Source organism: Microtus ochrogaster, chromosome 5 (genome assembly GCF_000317375.1).
Source record: "Microtus ochrogaster isolate Prairie Vole_2 chromosome 5, MicOch1.0, whole genome shotgun sequence".
NCBI classification, from domain to species: Eukaryota; Metazoa; Chordata; class Mammalia; order Rodentia; family Cricetidae; genus Microtus; species Microtus ochrogaster.
Window position 1 is genome coordinate 68,620,979 of NC_022012.1, and position 15,481 is coordinate 68,636,459.

At 48.0% G+C, this 15,481-nt stretch overlaps 1 protein-coding gene across 2 annotated transcripts in view; it reads left to right on the top strand.

The window, feature by feature from the left end:
- Positions 1-15,481, top strand: part of Lipc (lipase C, hepatic type) — a 133,127-nt gene that overhangs the window by 110,280 nt on the left and 7,366 nt on the right. The window contains exons 3-7 of one of the 2 annotated variants that reach the window (XM_005347661.2): positions 937-984; positions 1,258-1,431; positions 2,731-2,848; positions 4,509-4,742; positions 6,975-7,217. In XM_005347661.2, the coding sequence (XP_005347718.2) occupies positions 937-984; positions 1,258-1,431; positions 2,731-2,848; positions 4,509-4,742; positions 6,975-7,217 (817 nt within the window). The remainder of the gene's footprint in view (positions 1-936; positions 985-1,257; positions 1,432-2,730; positions 2,849-4,508; positions 4,743-6,974; positions 7,218-15,481) is intronic. The other variant, XM_013346367.2, reaches the window with a different exon arrangement.

Below are 15,481 nucleotides of genomic sequence, written 5' to 3' on the forward strand. Positions count from 1 at the left end.
AACTACCATCACCACCACCACCATCTCCACTACCACCTCCACCTCCTCCACCACCACCTCCATCATCACCATCACTACCATCACCACCACCACCACCACCACCATCTCCACCATCACCATCACCACCATCTCCACTACCACCTCCACCTCCTCCACCACCACCACCACCACCACCTCCACCATCACCATCACTACAATCACTACCACCACCACCACATGTTTACCTAAAAACATTAATGCTGATAGCAACAAGAGCTTGGAAGACTGTGGGTTTCTGCACCTTACCTGGGCTCCTGGAGTTGTTCTAAGAATTCCACACCCACCATCCACTCCTTTGATCTTAACAACCCTACTGGAAACCAGGCAACATTCCCATGCTGCTGACAAAGAAACGGAGGCACAGGGGCCAAGTAACGTACATGCAAAGTAGTTCAGCTGGTATATTTGGCTCTCCGTAAACATTACTTCGATAAGCATAGCTCAGTTCCCCTGGAAGGATGGCAGGCTAAATGGGGGTGGGATAGGGGTTCAGTGGGATATGAGGATGGAGCTCTACCATTTCCCCTCCTGCACTTTGACCTTGATCTCTCCTAAATCTCTCCAGTCCTCAGACACCTTTATACCCCCTTTAGGCCTACAAGACTGTCTGGAATGCCCTAGACTTGGCTGTGACCTCCTTCTTGCCTGTCCTCCCTCCTCCCTGACCTCTACTTATTCTCCAAGGTACAAACAAACACTCAGCTCTGGGAACACAGCGAGCACCCCCATGTGTTATCCCAAGCAGGGGGCACACAAAGCAGGGCTCTAGGTCTCAGGTTCATCCCACCAAAGGGAGAAGAGGGCAGGACAGACCTTGTGGGACCCCAGGCACCGAGGAACTGACCTCCAGAAGTCAACTCTAGGACCTCATTTTCACACACTTTTCCGTTGTTCTAGGGCTCAGAAAGTGCCACCGTGGGGGAAAATTCAGACAGTGATTCTCAGGTGGGGAGAATGTGGCAAGGTCTGGGCACACTGTGTCTTCAAACTCTGGGGCTGGAGATGGGGTTACACCACATGGGCGGAGCTAGAGATGGGCTGACAGCCGGGCAAGAGCTCCTGAACTCAAACGTCCTCAGCTCAAGGTTGAGGAATCCCAGGCCTTTCTGTTGGAAGGGAAGACCTAGTGCTGTCCTTGAGACTGTGTATTCAGGGACCCCAGGAACAGGGCTCCCTCTCCCCTCTCAGCTAGGCTGACAACCTGTGGCACACCCTCAGGTGGATGGCTTGCTAGAAACGTGGATCTGGAAGCTAGTAGGCGTGCTGAAGTCTCGACCCGTGAACGTAGGAATGGTGGAGTGGATCTCCCTGGCTTACCAACATTACGCTATCGCTGTCCGCAACACCCGTGTTGTAGGCCAAGAGGTGGCCGCTCTTCTCCTATGGCTGGAGGTAAGTCCACCGGCCTGCTCCTCTGACAGCAAGGGAGATGAGCGGGTCTCAAAGAGAGGTCTCCCTGCTGCCCCAGGAGACATGCAGCTTGCTGGTCTGAGGCCAGATATGAGGCCTCCCTTGAGCATCTTCTCCCTCCTCCCCAGCCACCACTCCTCCATTATCCTGAAGCAACAGTGTCCCATCCCTACCTAGGCTACCCCGTGCATCCATGGTGTGCAGGTTAGTGTACTGTCAACTTGACACAAGCTAGGGTCCTCTGGGAAGAGGAACCCAATTGAGAAAATGCCTCTGTCAGAGTGGCCAGTAGATAAGCCTGTGGGGCATTTTATACATCATCATCATCATTAATGATTGAAGTGGAAGGCCTAACCCACTGTGGGCAGTGCCATCCCTGGGCAGGTGATCCGGAGTTGTACAAGAAAGCGGGCTGAGCAAGACTTGGAGAGTAAGCCAGAAAGTAGAGTTCCTCCATGGTTTCTGATTTAGTTCCTGCATCCAGGTCCCTGCCCTGACTTCCCCTCATGGTGCACTGTAATCTGCAGAGTAAAAGAAAACCCTTCCCTCCCCAAGTTGCTTTTGGTCAGTGTTTTATCAAAGCAACAGAAAGCAGACTAGGACATATCGAGAGCCTTGAATGCAGTCCACTACAAAATCATAAAACATTATTAGAGAACAATGGACCCTCATGGCAGAAAGAGAGAACTGACTTCTTCAAGTTATCTCTGACCATACACACACACACACACACACACACACACACACACACACACACTCATGTACACAGTTATCCATTATGAACTTTGTAAATGACAATGTCCTGTCACCATGTCACACAAAATAAATATATCTATGCTCTTGAAACCTGTGGGTCATAGTTTGGATGCCCCAGTGTGGCCTAAAACTATACTTCATTCGTTATGATTCAGAGAAGACAAAAGTTTGGATACACCAATCCTGAGGAATCTAAACACACTTAGGAGCCATCACCCCTGCACAAGTGTGGCATCCCCCCCATAATCACAGCCTTAAAAGGCGAAGACAAGGGGACCCCTAGTTTCTGCAGGGCACCAATGGAACTTTTCAGCTGCAGCCATGCAGGCAGAAAGCAGCAGTCACCAGGATATCTCAAAGAGGACAGTCAGTGAGTGAGGTGACAGCTTCGTGACAGCTTCCCAGTATAAAGCATTGATTCATGGACAGCACCAAGCACGAATGGGTGCCCCGCAGAAGCAGGCCCTGTGGAAGCTCTTGGCTTCATACCACCCCCTCCTTCAACCCTCCTGCCCTGTCTTGCAGGAATCTGTGAAGTTTCCTCCAAGCGAAGTTCACCTAATCGGCTACAGCCTGGGAGCACATGTCTCAGGGTTCGCAGGCAGCTCCATGGATGGAAAGCACAAGATTGGAAGAATCACAGGTGACTGTGGCCGCCAGGTGCAGGGAGCACATATCTGCTTCCCTATGTTCGTTGATGACTCTTAGTTCAGGAGATGACACCACATACTCCCCAGCAGGTCTTCTGTCAGGAACTGCTGCTATCCCATGGGAACGCAGAACAAAGGAAAGCCTATGACCTTTCTTCCAGGGAACTACTCTCAAAGCTGTTCCAAACGGGTTCAAAAGAGGATTCCAATTACATTTTAGAACAAGAAACTTCAAACTGGTTTTGTTGTTTATTTGTGTTTTTGTTTTTGAGACCTGTCTCATGTAGCCCAGGTCAGCCTCCAGCTCTGTATCTAGCCTGACACTTCTGCCTCCAATGTACATAAATGCCTTACCTTTCTAGAAGCTTTGCTAGAGGGGTCCAAATTCCCCAAAGTTTGGGCTTAAATATTGCAAGCAAATTTGAGGATTGGAATTTGCTGGGATCCCCAGAGTATGAATAAATGCCCAATGGGTGTGGAATCTCACCCATAATTCCAGCCTTGAAAGGTAAAGATAGAGAGGGGGAGCCCCGAGGCAAGCTTCATAGCCCTGTGAGCTCAGGCTTGGATTGAGAGACCCTGCTTTATTGAATACAGTGAAAGAACAATTAAGGTAGACTCCTGACATCAGTCTCTGGTGTCACATGCACACCTTCCTACCTGCAAAGGTGCCCACACGCATGTAAACATGCACACCACACATACGCATGCACACGCGCGCGCACACACACACACACACAATGGAAAAAAAAAAAAAAACAAAGAATTCCACAAAGTGAGACGCTATCAGGCCTGAGTCCTCAGCCTCCCATTCCAGCAGGCCTTGTCACATTCCAGCATTTACAACCAGGCCACCCACACGGGCAACAGCAGAAGGGCTCCTTATGCTCTAGTCATCTGGCTGTCAGTCTAAAGAAAGAAATGTGGATGGCACCAAGGCCGCAGGCGGGGTGGAGAGCAGGGGACCTAACAGCTCACTGTCAATTCCTCCTTGGCTGCAGCAACGATGGCAGCCGGGGCTGAGGCCTGCCACCAAAGGGTCCTCCAGACAAATCCGAGGAAGAGGCCGTGCTGCATAGGTACTCTCCCCAAGCAGTCGTCCACAAGCCATTCTTGTTCCTGCAAGTATGTCTGCCACTCGGAGCCTGGGGCTTTCTAAGCCCCCACATGTTGACACTTTCCATCCCTTCCTTAGCTTGTTCTGGACCTTCCAATCAGATGACATGAGCGTAGGAAGCCAGCTTGTTTGAGGAGACTACTGAGAACACACAGGCAAACAAATTCTTCCTTTGCCCAAGGAATCAGACCTGCGTATAATGAGCACCGTGGGCTGCTGCATTTTTATGCAAACAGATGCTGCAGAAACTACCAGGGGAGGCACTTAAAATTGATTTGCTTAAATAAATCAAGCATTCACTCATAACCTGATTGTTACCTCCTGATCTGAAAACCTCTTTCCCCTTAGAATAATGCCTGGCCTGGGTGATTTTCCGCACCATGAATGACTGTGGCTCTACAGCAATGTTAGAGTGGAAGGTTCCAGAGAAGCACCAAGCTCTTGTCTTCCTGCTCGCCCAGAAATGTGCAAACATATCAGAGCTGGGAGGAGAGTCTTCTGCGGCTGATCTATGCCTGCTTTCGTTTTCTTACCAGGACTGGACCCTGCAGGCCCTATGTTTGAGGGATCTTCCCCTAGCGACCGTCTTTCTCCAGATGATGCCATATTTGTGGATGCCATTCACACCTTCACCCGTGAGCACATGGGTCTGAGTGTGGGCATCAAACAGCCCATTGCCCACTATGACTTCTACCCCAATGGGGGCACCTTCCAGCCCGGCTGCCACTTCCTGGAGCTCTACAGACACATTGCAGAACACGGCTTAAACGGTAAGAACAGAAAGTCAAAGCCTAGAGCCTTTGCCTGTTTCTGAGGCCTCCAGGACCATCTCAGCAAGGCTAGAGACGCTGCTATAGGGTCTCAAAGGTCTTTTGGGGGCCTGGTGGTCCCCCCAGCTACTCCCTGTGACAGTTCAGAGGGCCTTGGAGGCCACGTGGAAGAACACCATCAGGAGCCATCTCTTCCCACCCCTGCCCAGAGTGACACAGAAGCTGCTCAAAGGGCATTTGCCCTTGAGAGCTGAGTCCTGGCCCTGCCTGTTCTCCTCTCCTTTCTGGAACTTTCCACCTCTGGAGGCTTCCAGTCTCTAGGGTCACAGGAGGGCATTTGTGTCATCCAAATCCAGGCTGAGCATGCCCTGGGGATTCCATCACCACCCTCACCTCTCCAGTATCCGAAAGACCTTCGCACACCTCGCCGCCTCCCCCTACTGCAGTTGGCTGCATTCCCAGCTTCCCGCTACACCCAGAGCCTTCTGGGAAGTTCCCCTTATCTGTCTTTGCATCTCCCTAGCGTCACCACTCCTTAGGTCAGCCACAGGTCTCAGCTGATTCACGCACACTTTCTCAGAGCTACAGCTGCTCCTGGCAAAGCTCAGCACAGACCCTAGGAGAGTGTTTGGTCACCACTTGCCTGGTAAACACATTTTTGACCAGTCACTGCCATTTTCTTTTCCACGCTAAACTTAAAATGGCATAGCTAATTGAATGCAACTTGCTTGCCTAACTGGGGGTAAGGAGGAATTCCGAGTCCTTCACCCCTTGGTTTAAAGGGCTCCCATTCTGGAGAATTTCCCCCAACCACACCTATGCAGAAGACAGCTTGATAACAGCTTTCCACCCTCCCCACCCTCCTCACCCCACCGCACCCATACACAGACACAGGCACCACGCCCACACCCAGAGAGCTCCCAGAGCCCTGCCAATGTCTTTGAGGCTATTTTCTCATTTTTGATAACAGCTGCCTCCAGGCACTGCTGGGGAGCCGTGGGGAATGGTTGCGTGGACAGCCAGCAGTATAGCCCTCCTAACAGACACCAGCAGCAGAGTGACCGAGATGACCAATGTTGCATTTAGTTTTAAAACACTAAAAGAAGTGGCTCCAGGCAAGATGCCCTGTGCCTGACCTGGCTTTAGGTATTTCTGTATCTTCTGGTTGTTCCCTGACTTCACTTAAGAATAATTTGCTACAGATTAGATTAGAAATTGGAAGGTTTTCTTTAAAAAGGTCAGATCTCATGGTGGGAGGATGGGTGTGTAGCTTCCAAGGCAGAGTGCCAGCAGAGCTTACGGGAAAACCTGGAACCTGCTCTGCATAAAACCAGGCATGGAATAATTTCAGCACTTGAGAGACAAGAGTTCAAAACCAGCCCAGACAATACGAGACTTTGTCTTGAAAGAAAAAGGTTGATGGACCAGGAAGATGGTTCAGTGGGTCTGGGCCTCTGCCATGCAAGCTTGTTGATCTAAATTGGATCCCCAGACCATGAAAAGGAGGAAGGGGAATGTCAGCTCCTGATAGTTGTCTTCACTTTAGCACTCACACTGTGGCACATGCACACTTGCATACACTCACACACATACTCACACACACACAATTTAATTTTTATCTTTATTATATTTCTTTTATTATGTGTGTGTTGGGTACGCGTTGTGTGTGGAGGCAACTTATAGGAGTTTTATCTTAGTCACATTCAGGTCTTGAGGTTTGGCAGTGAGCCCCTTTCCTTAACAAGCCATCTTGCTGTACCCCCAACCCACCACTACCCCAGAATAGTAAACACTACAAATTTTGCTTTGGGGATTAGGCCCTAGACTTGGAGGGCCTGGCTGTGGTAAGAAGAGAGGAAGCCCACAGCCCCTATCCAAGAAACTCTCTGTCCAGACCTCAGCACTAGGTCTTTGCTAACCATGTGAGGACACCTCAGAAGTGAGCTGTGCGATCTGGATTTTACCTAGGAACAGCAGGTGCCTATAAAAACACTGTCTAACCCATGTTATCATAGCAGGGTGATCTCAGTGACTACAGAGGTCTACTTTCTTTAGCTTTCTGTTGCAACAGACCCCTGTTGTCTGGGAGAACACCGCAATCCTGCTATACACACACACACACACACACACACACACACACACACACACCTGTCTAAGACTGAAACCATGAGTCTTTTTGTTGGGGCCACTTGGGGCTCAGAGTGCTAATTGTCTTTTTGTCCTGTGTCTCAGCCATAACCCAGACCATCAAATGTGCTCATGAGCGCTCGGTGCACCTCTTCATTGACTCCTTGCGACACAGCAGCCTGCAGAGCACAGGCTTCCAATGCAGCGACATGGACAGTTTCAGCCAGGGCCTGTGTCTAAGCTGCAAGAAGGGCCGTTGCAACACTCTGGGCTATGACATCCGCAAGGATTGGCCAGGCAAGAGCAAGAAGCTCTTTCTCATCACCCGAGCCCAGGCTCCCTTCAGAGGTGAGTGTCCTACCTGAAGGTTCAGGAACTCTTTCTGGGCTTCAGTGACCAGAGAAGGAAGCCAGGAAAGAAGAGCTGTACGCATGTGCAGAGTTGTAGGGACCAATCAATGCTCGCTGCCCTGAAAATTCAGCCTTTCTGCTTTGTCTTGCCCAGCAGTGACCCACCAGTAATCTTGTCCACTGACAGAACCCATCTCAGGGGCTCAGGGCAGCCCAGCAGGCAACAGGTCCCTTAGAAACAATTATTTCACTATATTTCAGTAAATTATCTTGCTCCAGGCACATCCCCCTTGCCAGTGATATGGAGGGGACTCACCAGGACTTCCTGAAACCAGCCAAGGATAAAGCTAAGGACTGAGTCCTTAGTCTCCCAGTTCCTCTTCACTCCTTCCAATGAGCAAGGTTTCATGTATCCAAGCTAATGTCCCTCACGAGGAAGCTGTAGATGACACCCTGTGAAACTTAACTGGTCAGCTCTGTCACCAATATATCATTGTACAGGAAAGGTAACCATCCACTCTACGTGGCTATTTATACACTTTTTACATTTTTATTACTTTATTATATAATATATGAGGAGGGAGGGGGATTGTGCATGATGTGCACTTATGGACATCAGAGAACAATTTGTACAAGTCAATTCTCTCCACCATGTGGGTCTCAGGGATTGAACTCAGGTTGTTGGACTTGTTGACAAACACCTTTACCTCCTGAGCCACCTTCTAAACCCTCATTTAAATACTTCAGAAAAAAAAAAAACATGATGCAGTTACTCATTCCAGCCTCCATCCAAGGATTCAAATAAATTCATGGCTGCTAAATCAGACAGCACAGAAATGAAACATTCCAATCTTGTAGAAAATTCTCTTGATGGTGCTGGTACAAGGCCTTTAAAGCAGCCACATGACTCCCCCTTCTCCAATGGCCATGACCATGGTCATCTCTGTTGCGGGCTTCCAGTCACATGCAGAACCTTAAGAAGACCGCATTGCCCAACCCCGCGGTACAGAGGGGTACACTTTCCTAGGACACGCGCTGTACATTTTTGGTCAGGGTCTGGTGTGTCAAGCAAGATAAATGTAACGCCCTGATTATAACTTCACTAACTTGGCCCACTTTCCCCTGGCCCCCGAGATATTTGATGGAGCCATCAAAGGATCTGTTTCTCTCCAAACATCCCTGCCAGAATTCGGGGAAAGCTGCTGAGTGCAACCTTGGCAGAAGAGAATCGGGAAACGACCACCCAGTGGATCCAGGCAATTTATCAGCCGCTCCTGTCCTCACTCCATCGGGAGGAAGTGTGGCCAGTTGGGAGGCTGTTTTTAAGGGATAGGAAGGAATCTGTATTAAGTCCTTCTTAGCTACTGATAGGTTAGTGTCACCCTCTGCGGAAGCAGATGAGGTAACCCGGTGCAGGGAGAGCCAAAAGCACTCCGCTGCCTTATTATCAGAGGAAACGCAGGGAGAGGAGACAGAGACAGGCGGGAGAATGCCGTAATTTATGGGATGTGTTTTGTTCAGATTTCCTATAAACACTTTGAGATCAGAGAGGTCGCACCGTTTGTGAGTGTAAGCATTGTATTTAGTCACAGCTAGCCTTTCACTTCTTACAGCCTCTGAAGTCTCTGATCCAGCCCCAGACCCAGAGTGATCTCACGGTCCCGACTCTTCCTCTGACGGCCTCCCTCCTGCCTCTCCATTCTCCCCAGACCTCCTCTAAGTGACCAGACAAACTGTCACTTGAGGGATCTGTCTGTCTTGGGCTTTTCTCAACTAGTTCTTTGGAAAGTTCCACTACATTCCAGGGAGAGTTCCAGAGAAACAGTGAGAAACTGAGATCAGCATAAGGAAGGTTGATTTTTACCTATAAAGTAAGGAGTGTCAACAAGTGTGGATGGAGACGAGCCACTACAAATGGGTCTTTCTATTGGACCTCACCGCCCGGCCAATGCCACAGAGAGGGAGTGGGAGAAGGCTACAAGGAGTGATACCTTCAAGAAGGCAAGGGTGTCCATCACGTCCAGGTGCTGTGAGGAGTTCCATCTCAAAGGCAGGGCATGGTGTCAGTGACAACGAGAACCCAAACTCTGGGCTTTGCCTCCCATGTAAGGATCATTATGACCACCATACAATGAAGACCCAGAGTACAAGGAGCTGAAAGCAGGAGGTCAAACAGCGTTATATTCCACATGTATGTATACACACAAATGCACAAACATGTATATACATACTTATTCACAAGCATGCAAACATAAATGTTTATACATACCCCTATATACACACATGTATATGCATACACACATATACACGTGTAAATTATATAAACACATATACACATTTACATACACATATGCATACAATTCACATACATGCATGAATGAATTGCATACATGTAGACATGAATATAGTCATGCATGTGTTTACACACATATAGACCTATGTATACATGTGCACAAATATACATATACACACAAATATACACATACACAGATGCAGCAAGACATTCATACACATGCATATTCAAGTACATACACAAATATACAATATATGCATATATACAAGTGCATATATGCGTGCATATATATTCATATACACATTTACTTACATATATGTTTGCATTTAGATACATGAATGTGAATATATACATGCAGACACAGAGACATACAAACATATATACTTAGATGCACCATACACAAATGTGTAAGTGGAGATTGCTTGTTTGTTCCCAGCCACTCATACCTGAAATAATCACACAGAAATTGTATAGGAACAAGTCCTTGGCACTTCAGAAAAGCTTGGCCTATTAGCTCAGGCTTCTTATTAACTGACTCTTACATCTTAAATTAATCCATTCCTATTATTTCGTATTTCACCATGAGGCTCATGATTTACTGGTAAGGTTCAGGAGTGTCTTTCTCCTTTAGCAGCTACATGGCATCTCCTTGACTCCACCTACTTTCTCCTCTATCTCTTTTTGGAATTCCTGCCTTGCTCTATTCTGCCCTGCCATAGGCCAACGTAGCTTTATTCATTAACCACTGGTAACAAAACACATTCACAGCATACAGAAGGGAATCCCACATCACAGATGCATACATATACATACAGACACACGAGCATTCTTATGTATTTCTCTCCATTCTTAGGCAGTCAACAAAACACTAAAAAACTCCCCACAGAAGGGATAGACATCTAGTCTCATGGCATCTAGGCATTAGGCCCTAAGTGCGGAACCCAGATATGACTGCTAGAATAAACACATACCCCACAGACACATACTTACAAAGTCCCATGACCCTCCTTCCTTCCCTTTCCCTGCTCTGGGTCAATGAATCACAGGCCCATGGGCTGTCCCCTGCCTCAACATCAGGACCACACAATCCTTGGACCCTTTGTCCTGTGACTGTCAGCTTCCCTGAAGTATAGGAACAAGTCCTTGGAACTTCAGAAAAGCACGGGAGAGTTCATTCCTACAGCTCAGTGAGATAAAATCCACACCCAGGGGAACAAAAACCTTTTGTGATGTTTTCAGAGAGGTCATAAGACCTCCAGATCCAGTAACAGTTCACAGAGAAAAAAAAAAGGACAGGAAACAAAACATTTTCTTTCCACAAATTCTATACCTTGTGTTCATCATGGCCACTCTGAGGAGAAAAATTTGGGATGTTGTTTGTCTTAATAAATGGCACTAGCAGAGTCCACAGTGAACGAGAATCCAGGACTTTCCACAGTGTGGAATCACCCCAGGTCTTTGCTCTGGAGGGAGTCGCCTCATTGCGTTCCAGGTCAGCAGACTCCTCCAGGCCTTTTATCTACAAGTCGTGAAATCATTTCTGTGTCAGAACACAGGCTTATCTGGACTCTTTGAAGTCACAGGGTAATTTTTTTTGGCTAAATCATTTATTAGCAGCCCAGTTAAACACATCATAAGTTAAGCAAGCAAAGTAGTCATGCCTTTCCCCGCTCGCTTTGTAATTCTATGAGCATCTAAGAGAAACATTTATACACATTCAAGTAGGAACCAATAACCAGGCTTTGGCTAGGGACTGAACCCAGAGTCTTGCATATGCTAGATGAGCCCTCTCCCTACTGAGCCATAACCACGCCTAAAAGGCTTTTTCATGTTGAATTCATTTTACTTCAAGATCTCTCCAAAAAGGTGGCTGCATTCATGCACTGACAAAGCAGAGTCCCAGTTCAGACACAGGGTCTCCAGGAATGTGTTCTGAATATTGGTGGCCCCAGCATCATGGAGAAGATGCCCCCCACTCCCCCAGCCAGGTCTGATGTGAGCTGCCCAGGGTCCCTCAGCCTCATCTCACAAATGCCTTTTGTGATCATTTCATTTATTATGTTCATTTAACTGTTTTGGATTATTAAGATAGGACCTCGCTGTGTAGCCCGAGCTAGAATTACAACCGTATGCCACCACACCTGGCTTCTACATCTGCACACCTGCCCCCTGAACAAGCAGCTGCCTCCTGGCATCAAGGCAGCTCTCCCTTGTAGGTTGTGGGAGCTCAAGGGGCCTTGGCAATCAGGTCTAACCGCACAGCCCCCAGGACCCTAAAACTGCAACCTCCCTGATGTGGAAATCTATCTCCTCCCATAGAGCACTTAGGAAAAGAGGAGAGAAAAAGCACATATCCAGTTTAGGGACAAGAAACTCTCTCCCCGCCAGTGATAGCTGGACCCTGGGCTACTTCGGTGTCCGACATTTGCCATTGATTTCAAAGGGCATGCACCACTTGCAAGATACCAACATTAGATGACATGAGAAGGGTCTTTTGCAACCAGACACCAGGTCTGGAGTTCTGTTCCGCTTTTCACCATCTAGATAACTGTAGATATCTAACCCTTGGTGCTCTTAGCTGAAATTCATAAGGAGCATCAGAATCTATCTGTGTAGGGTTCAGCTGAGAAACCGGACCCCACTGTCTGGCCTGGATGTATGGAAGAAGGAAAGTGGGACTCCTATAGAGAAGGATGAGGGAAAGGAAGTTGGCAAGGACTGTGCCATCACCTGACTGTGACATCAGAAGGGGGTGAGAGGAGGAAAGAATAGACCTTGGGATATCCTGGAAGAGCTGGGAGGAGGTGCAGCTGCTGCAGAGGCAGCTCCAGAGCATACAGGAACAGAGGAAAGTCCCTGGGATCCCCCCCCCAGCACCTCCCTAGTGCCCAAGCCTACCCAAAAGCCAACAAACAAGAGAACATGCAGATACAGTCAAAGTCACATCCCAGATCCAGAGGTAGGCAGAGAAGGGCCAAGAGTGGATGGAACCCCAGCGAAGAGAGCCAGCATGTTGCCAGTATTTAATTTCACTAAGAGAACAAAAAAATGAGGGTTGAGGATGTGACTTGAGTTGGCAGAGAGCTTTCCTAGCATGGCTGAATCTCTGAGTTCAATTCCCTGCACTGCACAAACTTGGTGTGATGGTGCACGCCTGTAATCCCAGTACTTGGGAGGTAGAGGCAGGAGGACCACCAGCAAGTAGTTCATGGTCAACCTCTGTTATCAAGTTCAAAACAGCCTGGGCTGCTTGAAACCTTGTCTCGGAAAACCAAAGTTGAAAAAGAGAACCAAAAACTGGGGGCAGGGTAGGTGAGTAAAACATTTAGAATATTAGGGTATAGCTTGAGGTACCATAACAAAGGTGCTTGATGTGTGTTTCTCATTACAGTTGTGGGGGGACTTTAATGCAGCTTGTCTATTAGTGGCTCTTTAACAAACATCCCACTGTGTACTGACTACATGGATGTCTAATGAGTTTTGTCCTATTATGGCGACTCTTAAAGTGACAAGACTCCCTCCCCTAAGATTGTGCTCAGGGAGCGGGGCTATGCACACTGAAGGCCACCAGACATGGCAGAGGGTGGCAGGTCTCTGGCTAGACAGCCTGAATGCCAGCTCCTTCAAGGCCAGGGCACTGTAGCTTCCTGTTTTCTTGATTGCTTTTTAAACATTTTGAAAAGCTCCTCTTCCCAAGAAGAGAATAATTAAAACACTTACTGTAGGAGGTGCAGACCTTGAAAAAAAACATCGACCCTGGCTCCCTGCCCTCTCCAAGTGCTCACAAGTACTGCCCATATCCAGATTCCTGTGACTTCTGGGAATATGCCTCCTGTTGTGCAGAGTTTGCTCTTAGATGCCGCAGACAATTTCATGCACTGTGGTTATAACTTTTGTTTTTCTTTTCATTCCTTTCCTTTTCATTTCTTTCATCAAGTGAAATTGCCTGGGAAAATACCTTTAAAATGTTTATTTTATATTTAAATTGGGGGGGGTATGTGCCTATGAGTGCAGGTGCCCATGGATGTCAGAAGAGAGTGCAGGAGCCCCTAGAGTTATAGGGCAATGTGAGTGGTGAGTGCTGGGAATCAGACGCAGGTCCTCTGCAAGAGCAATACATGCTCTCAACTACTGAGCCATATCTCCAGCCATCTCTTCTGCTCTTGAAAAAAAAATATATCTTTTAATGGCTTCTAAGAGTCGATCACACGGCTGGACACATGACCTCAGAGTCAACTGTACCACTTCAGTCATTAGTCACTAGAAGGCGAGCAATGTACTCACCTCCCAGAAGCCTCGCTTTCTTCCTTCAGAAGATGCCATCACAAGGACGATAAAGCTGGTACCGTAGAAACCACGTGAAGAAAATTAAGGTCATTGCATGAGAAGCTCCACCTCTGTGGTTCAGGACTCTAACTACTCGCTGGACACAGCAGCACACACCCGTCTTCCCAGCTGCGCAGTAGGCTGAGGCGGGATGATCATGTGAGCCCAAGAATCCCAAACTAGCCTGGCTGACAGAACAAAATCTCATCACAGAAACAAGTTGTCAATTTACCAGTATTGACTACTTAAGGTGTTCCTGGTTTCTATTCGTTTATTTACTTGTTTTATTTATTTAGATTTTTTTGGGAAAGGGTCTGTCTATGTAGTCCTGGCTGTTCTGGAGCTTGCTCTGTAGACCAGGCTAACAGCATACTCACAGAGATCCTCCTGTCTCTGCCTCCTCAGTGCTGGGATTAAAGGCATGTACCACCATGCCCTGCCCTGATTTATTGTTAGTTAAATAATTATTTCGACTTTTTTTCAATTTAAATATCTTTTTACATTTTAACTTTTTCCTTGGGCTATACAGGAGCTATTGGTTCTAGCTCAGCTCAGCTGCTAGAGCTAGGCTGCCTGGGCTTACGTCTCTGAGATGCTACTTGCCACTAGCTGTGTGGTCCTCAGACGGTCACTGAAGTTCTGTGTGCTGCGCATTGCCCTGTGAAATGAAATAATAATAACATTGATTGTTGTGAGAGTTAAGTGAGATAATATCTTCAAGGCACCTGGGGAAACCCCCACAGTTCTACCCACTCCGCCCCAGTACCATGGGACCAAACATGCAGCCAACGCCAAATATCTCCTATAACAGAAGGCTGAATGGAAAAACCAGAGCTCTGGGTACTACATAGGTGCTTAGGAATACACCACCTCTTTCTTGGAGCAGCACAAGAGGCCAGGCCCCTGACTCTCATTTTTGTCCACATCCCAGGGCTCCTACCCTAGTGCCTGCAGCCCATGTCCTAGGTAGATCTTTCCTTTCTGCCTTGGTTCCCTGACAACCACCAAATAGTGTAAGTCCTCTCCAAAAGTTCTAGGATGAGAGGCCAGGGTCCTTCCTCCCACAGCTGCCATCCAAGTGTTTAGGACTTGGTCTTACCCAGTAGCTCTTGCCTGAATTTTTCACTCACAGCCTTTTGTAATGTGGTCAGGGCATCCAGTCCGGGGATCTGAGCATGAAGGGTAGGGTCTAACTGTGTTAAGGAAGACAAAAGGTTTCCTCAGAATCCTGCAGAAGAGAACACTGGGTGGCTGCTACAACGGTCCGAGAGATCTAGAGTCAGTGATACCCTCTCCCCACCAGAAAGTGGGCTCACGTCACCCGCGGAAGCTTGTTGCGAGGAACTGCCTTGAACGTGAATGTGTGGTCATCAGGACCAGGAGAACAACGGTGGGAACCTCCCTGAGTCCTGAGGTCAGAGGGCAACCTTGGGCGTCTGTACTTAGGGGCTGTCTACCTTTTTGAGACAAGGTCTCTTATTGTCCTGGACCTTCACCAGCTGGCTAGCAAGCTCCAGGGATCCCCTATATCTGCCTCCAATCTCGCAGCAGCTGGAATTACAAGCAAGTAAGCCACACGTGGCTTTTTACGTGGAGATTTTACTCAGGTCCTAACGCTTCACTGACTGAGCCATCTCCCCAGT